At 42.5% G+C, this 12,523-nt stretch overlaps 1 protein-coding gene across 1 annotated transcript in view; it reads right to left on the bottom strand.

Moving 5' to 3' along the window:
* Positions 1-12,523, bottom strand: part of CHAT (choline O-acetyltransferase) — a 93,255-nt gene that overhangs the window by 25,271 nt on the left and 55,461 nt on the right. The window contains exons 8-9 of the mRNA XM_063434645.1: positions 7,556-7,725; positions 1,080-1,180 (exon numbers count right to left, since the gene is read on the bottom strand). Coding sequence (XP_063290715.1) covers positions 1,080-1,180; positions 7,556-7,725 — 271 coding nt within the window. The remainder of the gene's footprint in view (positions 1-1,079; positions 1,181-7,555; positions 7,726-12,523) is intronic.

Raw genomic sequence — 12,523 nt, 5'->3', positions numbered from 1 at the left:
TAATCAGTGGTATGGTTGTGTTTGTCACAGCGATTTTATGGATTCTTACAGCTTTTTATTCATCGTTGAAAAGATCATAGCAGATGGAAGCATCTTTTTATCTGAACATTCTCTAAAAAGATTATAAATCACTGTGTGACGATGTTTTCAATACCAATAATTTTGTGATAAAATGAAAACAATGAAGAGACTTTTTCATTGACTACGAGTACTGTATTCATCTAATGGTGGGATTAGTAGGTGGCATACCATTTGTACTATCTCTAAAAGTCAAGTTTGGATTATGTTAAAAGAAACATTTTACTACTATGAAGATTTGCATTGCTTTAGGTGGAGGCTGAGAATCAAGCAATTATTTCTGTGCAACTGCTAAACATCCAAAGCTCTAAGCCATAGATTAGAATAGACCTACTGGTTCCAATGGTCATCTTATTTACAGTCTCCTTCACGGTCACACTGGGGAAGACTTGTAGGCACTCATGGCGCTGACTGTTTAAAAGATATCCAAATTAACTATTTTCCTAGTGGAAGCTCAGTTTTTCCTGCTTTTTTTTAATGTGCATTTGATGTCAATCTGTGATTTTTAAAACTGATCTGCCATTATTTTATGAGCTGGGTTCATATTAGATCTTTGTGAATAGCAGACGTGGTGTACTCGAATAACACACGTGCTATATTTAAAGGACCACTATAGGCACCCAGACCACTTCAGCTCAATGAAGTGGTCTGGGTGCCCGGTCCAACTAGGGTTAACCCGGGGGAGCCCGGCGCTGGAGAAAGGTAAGAATTTAACCCAGCCTGGCGGGCGGGGGACCCAGAGGGTGGGGGGGACCCAAAGACCCTATAGAGCCAGGAAAACAAGTTTGTTTTCCTGGCACTATAGTGGTCCTTTAACTGTAAATCAGCTTGCATTAGCGAGCCAGTTTCTATATACAACTCTATACACAATAACATTTTCTGTTGATATCCAGTCGGTCCAGAGTTGGACCAATGTGGATTGAGCCTAATGTCTGTCATTTCCTTAATCCCTATAATTATTTATGTATATTTATATATAGAATGGCATTGTGCCCACTTACATATATTTAAGAAGGTGCTCTGTACATTGTACAAGGACGATCCCATCAAAGGGTGAATGTTCACAAATGGTGCCACACACGCCATCTCTCCCCACGACAAACTTAAAGGTAAAAAAAAAAAACAGCACAAAAGGTAAGTTACATTACGGATTACATTTAATGTACATCCTCAACTACTAAAATGTGTCTAGAAAAATATACTCTAAACATAGTTCTGCTTTCATGTCACTAGCTTGCATTGTAGTAAAATAGAAAATCCTTGCCTGATGGAATATGTATATTACAACTGTCTACCATACATTAAAAGAACACTGTAGGCACTGAAACAGTTTCATCTCATTGAAGTGGCTATAGTGTCTGGAGTGCCCAGACCCCAATCTTCCTTTGAGTGTTAGACCATTTTTAATGGTTTAATGCTAAATGAGACTCCCCAGCTGGTCATCTGCACTGCATCAGTTGGCCGTGGTGATTGACTGAGAGTGCCTATTGCTGTTATGAATTTTTATAGGTAAAGAACTGTATAAACTCTTCCTTAGTCATAACTCCAGCAGGGCTGGGCTGTGAGTGGCAAGATATTGATAGACTCCAACCATATCAGCTACTCTTGACTCACTATTAACTCTCAGCGCACAGTGTACACAAGGTTAAGGCAGCTGGCAATATAAGTAATCTGCTGACATGGTTAACAGAATCAACAATCATTACAGATTAAAACAGACTGAAACCAGAATCAAATAAGTCCTCAGAGTCACAGCCCCAGTCCTGCAGTTTGAAGCTTCACAACTTTTCAACTAGCCACAGCATGAGTGTCTCGGGTCTCAGCCGTGGAGTGACTGAGCACTTTAAAGTACATGGTGGGTAAGTGCAGTAGGAGTTATTACAACTTTTAATGGCAGGTAGTACAGTGCTCTGTCAGAAATATCCCCCTTCCCTTGTCATCCCTGGATTTCTCATGGTATATATATATATACAAATGTATTATATATTTAAGTAAATTACTTTGCTTAATCAGTCCTCAGGCAGTCACTGCGCCTATTATACACTTACATTTGGCAGGGTCCAGGAGCTGCTGCTGTGCTCTCCCTGTGCTGCTTCCAATATAGCTTTTGGCTTTTCTCTCCTGTGGGCACTGTAACCCTACCCACTTTCGCTATAACCTAATGATGCCCCCTGAATAGAGTGGTGAGTAGCGTGCCTCCACTCATGGGCAGCTGGCTTTGCAACCTGAATGGCAATCCATTCTTAATGGAGACCAGGTATGTGCAAAACCCATTTTTTGATGTGCCTAGATTCTCTCAAGTAAGCTTATCCAAACTGCTACTAATGAAGGAGGAGTGGCCCTGCAGAACTGAAACTTATTATATTATTAAAGAGACAGTGATTTTTTTCACCATATTTTTTTGACTTACCACCCTCCCATCCAGTAAAATAATCCTGGTGTTTCCAAACTTTAAAATTTAGAGCACTTTGTGCTTATCAATATGGCTTGTGAGTTTACATTCTAAATCTTATATCTTTATAATCGTATTGTTATCAACAGTAACATGGACAACTTCTATCCACTCACATGATTAATAGTGAAATTGGCAATTTTTCAGAGAAGCAAGGATTACGTCACGATACTATAACTAACATACATTGCTTATATTACTCTATGCAATTAAAGTATTGTTTGTTTTTAAAAAGACAAACAAACGTTGCAAGAAATGTAGTTTATCATTTAACATAACGAGCTTCTTAACATTTTTTGTAGGTGTTTGCCTCTACTCAAGAGGCAATATTGATGTAATGTAACAACAGTGTTTGTGTCTTATATTAATTCCATCGCTGGATGGCCAGAAAATATAACTTTAATGGCTTTTGTTCTGGTTAACTAGTTTCAATTATACTTCAATTATTGCAATTTATATAAAAGGTCCTTTGGAGATCACACAGCTGCTATTCATATTTACATATATAACTGTTCATACCATACTGTATAATGGTAAAAAATATATACTAGGAATGTACATGGGCAAATAATTTGGTTTGGCACTTCCAAAATTCGGGACTTTGGCAATTCGGTACTTCGGCAATTCGGCACTTCGGTTCGGCACTTCAGAAATTCGGGACTTCAGCTATTCGGGACTTGAGCGATTCGGCACTTCCGAAATTCAGGACATCGGGACTTTAGCACTTAGGTACCTAGGCTCGGCACTTCCAAAATTCGGGACTTCGGCTATTCGGGACTTGAGCAATTCGGCACTTCGATTCGGCACTTCCGAAATTCGGGACTTTGGGACTTTAGCACTTAGGTACCTAGGCTCGGCACTTCAGAAATTCAGGACTTCAGCTATTCGGGACTTGAGCAATTCGGCACTTCGGTTCAGCACTTCCGAAATTCGGGACTTCGGGACTTTAGCACTTAGGTACTTCGACAATTCAGACATTCGTAAGCATCCCTCTCTTGCCACCACAACCACTCACACATCTGTAAGGCTCCCTAACCCTACCCCTGCCCCTATTCCTAGCCCTAACCACTAACCACCACAACCACGTACACATCTAGGGTTAGGGGTAAGGTTAGGGGTAGGGTTAGGGGTAGGGCTAGGGTTAGGAGTAGGATTAGGGTAGGGTTAGGGTCAGGTGCCCAGACTGCCACCACAACCACTTACACATCTACAGGGCTCCCAGTGCCAGGAATTAGCTTATTGGTCTAGATTCCTGTCATCATTCATGTAATTTTACCCTCCCTCTCTTGTTTTGCCACTTTTCAGAAATCCGAAGCACTTTGGCACTTCCGAAATTCAGCACTTCAGCAATTCGGTTCGGCATTTCGTAAATTCGGCAACTCAGACATTTGGAAGTATCCGAATGTCCGAATTGCCGAAATTCAGCCTAAATTATATTGGGAACAAAACGAATTGCACATGTCTAATTTATACAGTCTCTCGCAAAAGTGAGTACACCCCTCACATTTTTGTACTCACTTTTGTTGCCAACGGTTTAAACATTAATGGCTGTGTGTTCAGTTATTTTTAGGGGACAACAAATTTACACGGTCATACGGGCTGTACACTTACTACTTTACATTGTAGCAGAGTGTCATTTCATCAGTGTTGTCACATGAAAAGATATAATAAAATATTTACAAAAATGTGATGGATGTACTCAATGTGAGATACTGTATATACCCTTTAAAAAATACCTAATAAAATATTCACAAAATCAGTTGTTTGGTAAAAAAAAAAAAAAAAGTTTTTTTTTCCCACACTTGTTACATCATGTGAAACTCAATCTTAAAAATAAAATTAACATTTTATTGAAACACTTTTACTAAAATTATGTATTTATTTTTTATTCAAGTGGAGATTAGGTGGAATGTTCTCAATGCATTTCATGGGCTTTTGGGTTTTGTCCCTTGCGCATTATCCTAAGACATACTTTTAATCTTTAAAAAGTGGAGCATCTAAAGGGATCCCAGATGATGAGTCTGGTAAGTCTGTTGATGGAAGCAGATGGAAGTAGATTTCCCAGTGGTACCATAAACATTCTGAATCCAGTTGGATGTTCTTCTTTGATACATCTGGTGCAATTTATTTATTTATTTATTACATTTTATTTTAATGTTTGCTTTTTTTTCCACTAGTTTTGTCTTTGGGATTTGATGAGAGTCCAATTCTTAGGTTATGATTTCGAAACTTATAGAATGTGATTGAGCTTTTTAGACATTTTGACTGATATATATGTATACAAACATATGAAACATGCATAGTAAAGTAATGGCATTTGTTTAAACCGTAAATAAATATAATTAAATAGCTTAATATTTTGTAATTTTCAGTGTTATTTTCAACGGGTATTATTTCCTTTGGAATTCTGAATAGCAATGTCTAACTAAATATATACATCGCAATCACGTCTTTGGCTTTGGACACAAACCATTCAGTATCAGAACTAAAACAAAGTTGGCATAATAGGTTTTATGGGCTTAGTATACGAGTGGTTAATATATTAATAATCACACATAGCAACTTGCACTGTGCATCCTCTTTAAGCTTTAATATAGATGTAAATATTAAGTGTTCCCACTGAAATGTAAAGTCAAAATAATCAGCTATGCTTCCAGTTTGACTATTATGGCAAATCTGATATTCGCTCTAAATTCACTTTGACTTCCTGACAATTCTCACATTAGTAAATAACATTGCAAATATTCATTTTCTTCGAGAACACTTCTAGTACCCAAAACATATTCTTCTGGTTATTATGGAAGATGGGTATGTGCACAATCTCCCTGCTTTTTCTTTGGTTAAAGCATTTCCCCAGGGCCCCAAGCTAAACCCCTCTATCCAGAAAAAATATTTAATTGTCTGTCTGTTTGTCCATTGTGCTTTGTCTTACCATTCTGTCTGCCAATTCTGCTTGTCTGTCTTTTCTGTCTGACTATCTATCTGTGAAATCATATTTAGAAATGCACAAGAAGTGGGGGTGGAGCTCAACCACCAGCCTGAATGGACGCCACGCATGCAAGCTCCTCCAAGCGACAGAGCAAAACCCCTAAATAAACCCAAAACGAAAACCCAGACGGACCCCAAAACCCGCCAGTCACGTCCCCCAATACCCCCCGAGGCGATAGATGCCTTTTTTTCAACCAAAGGCCCAACCCGGACGAAAACGGAAAACCGGGGCCTACCCCAAGTTGTCCCTGCCAAACCTGGAAGCACTCCTCCGGCAACGGTTGAACGACTACTCTCCCCAGGCACCACTGGAGGCCTTACCCCACACGCCAGCGATGGGTCGCCGCTCGCAAAAGACGGCAGCAGTGGAGCACAGAGACATTTGAACAATGTTCCAGAGGCCCATGCAGCTCCAATCCACACCCGCGGAGTCCGCACGGCAGGCCACTGATACAAGGCCTGACGCTCACACTAACCCACACGAACAAGCAGTGGCAGAGGGGCCGATGGACACTCACCTGCAGCCATCAGAAGCTCCCACTGACACCACACCAATGACCAGGCAAGATCTAAAGGTACTACTGATGGACTTTCACAAAATACTAGCTGCCGAACTAGCTCCAATTAAAAATAACATGAAGGCCATCACAGACCGGGTTCAGGCCTCGGAGAGGGACATAGCAGAAGTCCAGACACAGGTACATGAACTCCAGACCTCGGTCCAACAAATATGGTCTCACCAAAGGGCTGACACCTCACACATCACAGCAATGGAAGATCGTCACCGCCGCACCAATGTAAAGATGAGGGGTGTCCCAACTGCAGTTACAGCAGATGAGCTCCCTCACTACGCCAAAAAAATTAATCTCTAAGGAATCTACCGCTTACCAGGGCCCAAGGGGACACCGAAAACGGCACCAAGAGATGTGATACTAAGGTGCTCCACAACACACGATAAAATACTCATAATGTCAGCACTCAAGGGCAAAACTCCCCTGCAATTCGAGGAAGCCTCCCTGACGTTTTACCAAGATCTTAGTAAAACTACCCTCCTGTGGGAAAAACTTTCCAACTGGTGACCAGCCAGCTTCAATCAGCTAAAATAAGCTATAGATGGGGAGCAAACAGATCCTAGACGGTATCCAGAAACGATGGCGTACATACGCTCACCTCTATGGAAGACACTGTACCATTCCTAACGGCCCTGGGACTGGCACAGCTACGGACACCACAAGACAGAGAGCCTGCACCTCAACGTCAACCTGGAACCCGGTGCATGCAACACCCTTCATCCCGAGAAGGGGGAATGAGAGGACGGCAGAACCAGGAACAAGCACCAGCGAGGACCCAACATAAGACAACAGCCCGGCCAAAGACCAGCCAGCCACACCAGCCGGTCTCTAAGTTCACCTTGGGACTGTCTGCTCAGGACATTATGTATACCCCAATGTTCTCCCAGTTACTCCCTCCCCACACCCTATACCAAGGACCGTGTAACTGTTTATCCACTCAATTAAACCTCATAACTGGGAACAACAGCACCCCACCACATTCACACATGAGGCAACCGCCAACCTTCTCACACACTCACCACCCCCCCGCAGCTCCCATGGTCAGGAGGCACTACACACTAAACTAGGCGTACTTCATATACCCAACACCCCCACGGGACTCACACAACATAGCCCATATGCCTTGTACCGAAGAGGCTACAAATTGCGCTACACCACAAGCCCATAGGCTGCACGAACAAATCATAGGACCCCCTATGAGTAACCACAGCACACCGACTCTCACCCATAGATCAGCTAGACCACACCACACTCAAACACCTCAGAACAGAGTGACGACACAATAGCGATCAATGCTTACACAAACATGTTATAAAAATAAAATAGTGCAAGAAAGTACTGTGACCCTGCTCAAAACAAATTGTATAAGTTCCTTTTTACGAATGCTGTAATGACCATACTTCGCACTGAAAAATAAAGAATGAAAAAAAAAAAAAAGAAATGCACAAGAAGTAAAACACGTTACCTGCATCGGCTTGTCGTACCATCTATTTGCACCGTTTTTATCATAACCTCCTCCATGAAGAAGTTGCAGTGCTCTGTTAGTATCATTTAATTCCATTCCAGTTGGTGCATCTAAACACACCAAACACATACATCGTTCAATCATGTCCATTGAGTCACGGTTTGTAGAATCTGTTTGAGGAAAGAAACAACAAATGAAGAACTAGTAGTCCAAAGTTCTAAGGTAAAAGAGAGAGTGGTAACCCCTAGAGTGAGTTAGCAAAAAAGAAAGGACAAGTTTTACCTAGAGCTATAGTATACACGTGGTAAAAATCACAACTTTTATTAGTAAAAGAAATATAAACTATTAATTAAAAACCTTAAAAACACAATAAGAATAAAGGATTCAAAAGAAGTAGCTAGAAATTATTCAATTAGCATGTTCTAAATCAGGGATAGGCAACTTTCGGCACCCCAGACGTTTTGGACTACATCTCCCTTGATGCTTTGCCAGCATTATGACTATAAGAGCATTATGGGAGATGTAGTTTAAAACATCAGGAGTGCCGAAGGTTGCCTACCCCTGTATCTAAATTCTATAGATATAGTGCAATACTATGTAACCTACACAATGTGTCATCTTAGCCAGTTAATGTATAACTAGAATTGCCCAAGTGAATCAATTTCATGGAAGAGTAACAATGTCTCCAAACAGTAGAAGTCAAAGAGATATCCAGAGTAATTACTAACTAGTTTTCTGAATCTAGGTATTATGCCTTCAAGGGCATTTAGTCAGCATTTGATCAGTAATAATGAAACTCCCTGAGTGTGCCTTCAAGGACAACTTAGCCATCAAGCTAGTAGATACTACTTCCAATGATATGAATGTATGTAACTAGCTGATTAGATCACTATGAATCCTAAAATCATCATACAAAAGTATCAATCTAACCACAATCTCATATATAAATTACTTCTCTGGCAAAATAGGATTTGAAACAGAGCCCCGATGCACGTTTTGCTGGTCAGGTGACTCTTCAAGGTAGAAGTACATACATAGAAGTAACGCATAAATGGAGCATAGTGCTAAATAGTTCAATACTATATATTTTGTTTTTTGCCCAAAATAAGGTCTTCATACACTTAGACTAGAGTGTCACTTTGTAATGTAAAAACAAACATTGAATTCAGGATGAATTATGCACAATCAAACAGATCTGTTAAACTATTCTCATGTAGATTAACTTTGAAAGTCATGTAACTTTACATTTTAAATATTCAAATAGAAATAAATAATATTTATAGTGATGTTGTAACGGCACCCCGGGCATAAAAGGGTTAAACCGCCGTTTAGTAGATCTTCCCCTTCCAGAGATACAGGCACAGCTACTGCAGAACACCAAACTCCCGAACTGAATACAATGGAATGTTCCAAACTCCCGAACTGCATATAAAATAGCACTCCAAACTCCCAAACTGGAACCTCACGAATAGCTGCTAGCAGACGAACAGGAAAAGCATCCAAGCGGCTTACACTCCTGGCAATCAGTCTCTAGCAGCATACAGTAAATCCCCCCAAAGACGAGACAAAGCTCCGTGTTGAGGGTCAAGCAGTGGTCTGGTTTAATGTGGGCTACCTGCCCGGTATTTATGCAGGTCTTCCACCTAGTGGACACTCCCCTAGGGGACCAGATGGAAGACTGGGACACAAATGGTAAAATAACCAATCACAGGCATACAGGGTTAAAACACTCCCACAGTACATTACAATCCCTCCCCTCTATCCTGGAGATAATTGGGAAGTAATCCAATTATCTCCAAGGACAGAGGCAAAAACTCCATTAACCATGTGGTTACAGTAAAACACTAAACTACAATAAAATACACAATGTTGCAAATAATGAATAAAACATATAGATAGCTTAGATCTGAGCGCACATTATTACCGAATGGCGCTCAGATCATATACATACAGTTCAATCGCCATGGAGCCAGAGTCTTTCCCATAGTCTTTCGTTATACGAATAGGCTCCATGGCATGGCTATCTGGGGTGATGCTGTTCATATGGATAAACTACCGAATGAACAGGAAGTCGGTTAAATGACCGAAGGCAGAAGTAGGACGGCTCAGCGGTGTTCGTGCCAATAAGTGTCCGTTTCTAGTTCAATAGTTTGGGCACTGAACACCGCTGGCCGTTCAGGACTTTAAAATGGCCGCCGCCACGTGTTCGGCAAACGAACAAAGGCCACCCAGTATTCGTCAATTAAGCTGCGGTTAACCGCAGCTTCTGGGAGGTAAATTGCCGACACACTCAAGCTCCCAGGTGGTCCAGTCATTCGTGCGTTAGGTCGGTAGATTGAATCTACCGACCGCCGTGCAGAAAGGCACAAACAAGCCTTTTCTGCAGGTGAAAGGAATACTTTTAAACATGGGGCCATAGTCCAGAGGCAACAGGCGGGCAACCAGGCTCCTCCAATGCAATGTGGCGAGATTGGACTCGTCACATCTCTCCCCTTTTCCAAACAGACTAACAGGGTATCTGACCTCCTGCCGGTCAGTGCCCTTGTTAGTCCAGCTGCCCACCCACAAAACACAATCAGCAGTACAGCCCACCCACAATAACTGGTTACTACACCTGGGTAGAGGAGAACTTTGTCCATGTCCAGGTGCCTCACCACATCTGTGCGGGGGAATGGTAGGTTGCCTTGATGGGTTGCTGAGTGGGCAGAGACCAGCGGTACTGGTGCCAGCGCTACCGTGAAAGTAGCCTGGCTGGAGCCTGGTTGTGGGAGGGGGAGACCGACTGTCTCCCCTTTAGATACACAGCTCTGCTGCTGGAGACCGACTGTCTCCCCTTTGGCTAAACAGCCCTGTTGTGGGGGGGGGGGCAGGACCGACCGTTCCTACCCCCTGTGCTGTAAGTGCAGAGACCACGGTCCCATCTGCACGGTTGTGGGGCTTACTGTCTCCCCCTGGTACGTTAAGCTGCCGCTGGGGAGAGGGGGTAACAAGCTCCTCTCCCATATATACTTCCAGCCGCAGGGGGAGGGAGACCGACTGTTTCTGCTCCCGATACAGAGTCCTGCTGCTGGGGAAAGGAGACTGGGCTCTCTATTCCCTGTAGGACACTCTGCCGCTGGGAAATGGAGACAGGGCTCCCAATTCCCTGTAACACGTGCTGCTGCTGGGGGCCAGGACCAACTATCTCGGCCCCCTGTAACTCAGCCTGCCGCTGGAGAATGGAGACTGGGCTCCCAATTCCCAACAAATTACACTGCCGCTGGGGAATGGAGACTGGGCTCCCAAATCCCTGCAGATCACACTGCCGCTGGGGAATGGAGACTGGGCTCCCTATTCCCTGCAGATCACACTGCCGCTGGGGAATGGAGACTGGGCTCCCAATTCCTTGCAGTAGAGAAAAAAAGGTTGCGCCACAAATAAAATGGATAAAAATAAATATAAAAGTAAAAACAACAATACAATTTAAAAATGAATAAAAATATAAATAGGTATAGTCCAGAATGGTTGGTCAGTTCCAATAGGTGTCTTGAGGTAAAGTAGGTATAGTCACTAATTCCGCTGTGGGGGTAGGTTCTCTTGTTGTAGTATTTTCTACCGTCTTGTAGTATGGAAGACACAAGGTGAAAAGGACTAATCGTGCGGAGTGTATACACTTAATGTGATAGTAAAAAAATGATATATGTTACACTCACATTTAGTTGAGCTATAGCCAGCTCAGGGTTTGTAGGCATACAGCGGTATAATCCCCGTTTATGGGATATATTGTTGCTTGTCCTCCAAGGGGTACGTCCAACTCTCAGGAGAAGAGGGAAAATAAAAACAGCAGATAGTGCTCTCCGATTAAATTAAAAGGTGGTGAATAAAATAAGATAAAATATACTCACAGGTAAAGTGCAGATCACACTGCACTTTAGTAATAGCGTTAGTGGTATAATCCCCACTTCAGGATATGTAGAATAAAAATGCCAGGAAAAAATAAAATAATAGTAATAATTGTGTATATAAAATGATAGTGGTACACTAATTTGACCAAAAAATCATTTATTATAAAATAACACAATATAAATAACCATTTAACGCGTTTCACCGCTGGGGCTTTATCAAAAAATGGAATCCTTGCAGTACCTGCTGCTGGAGTTCCTCCCAACATGCCAGCTGACCATCTCTTTCTGCCCGGTATTGCAGATTCTTGAACACTAGGTTCCTCATAAGCTGCACCGATTTCTCCGGTGGATTGGGTCTGTAGTACTTCAGCCGCAATCCCATCATATTGTCAAACTCTCTCATAGAGTAGCTGTACGCCACTGCTGGTTCCATCCTGGTGCTGTCAGGGGCGCTGTACTGGGACATGCGGTGCCCTCAAATTGTAAAGTCCAAAGAAATGGTATTCCTGTAGCAGTCCTTCTGGCTATAGGAACGATCCCGCCGCTTGCCACCAATTGTAACGGCACCCCCAGGCATAAAAGGGTTAAAACACTCCCACAGTACATTACAATCCCTCCCCTCTATCCTGGGGATAATTGGGAAGTAATCCAATTATCTCCAAGGACAGAGGCAAAAACTCCATTAACCATGTGGTTACAGTAAAATACTAAACTACAATAAAATACATAATGTTGCAAATAATGAATAAAACATATACATTCTACCTATCCCCAGATAGCTTAGATCTGAGCGCACATTATTACCGAATGGCGCTCAGATCATATACATACAGTTCAATCGCCATGGAGCCAAAGTCTTTCCCATAGTCTTTCGTTATACGAATAGGCTCCATGGCATGGCTATCTGGGGTGATGCTGTTCATACGGATAAACTACCGAATGAACCGGCAGTCGGTTAAATGACCGAAGGCAGAAGTAGGGAGGCTGACGGCTCAGCGGTGTTCATGCCAATAAGCGTCCTTTCTAGTTCCATAGTTTGGGCGCTGAACACCGCTGGCCGTTCGGGACTTTAAAATGGCCGCCG

This window comes from Pelobates fuscus, chromosome 10 (genome assembly GCF_036172605.1).
Source record: "Pelobates fuscus isolate aPelFus1 chromosome 10, aPelFus1.pri, whole genome shotgun sequence".
Classification (NCBI taxonomy): Eukaryota; Metazoa; Chordata; class Amphibia; order Anura; family Pelobatidae; genus Pelobates; species Pelobates fuscus.
This window is presented reverse-complemented; position numbering and strand designations above follow the sequence as displayed.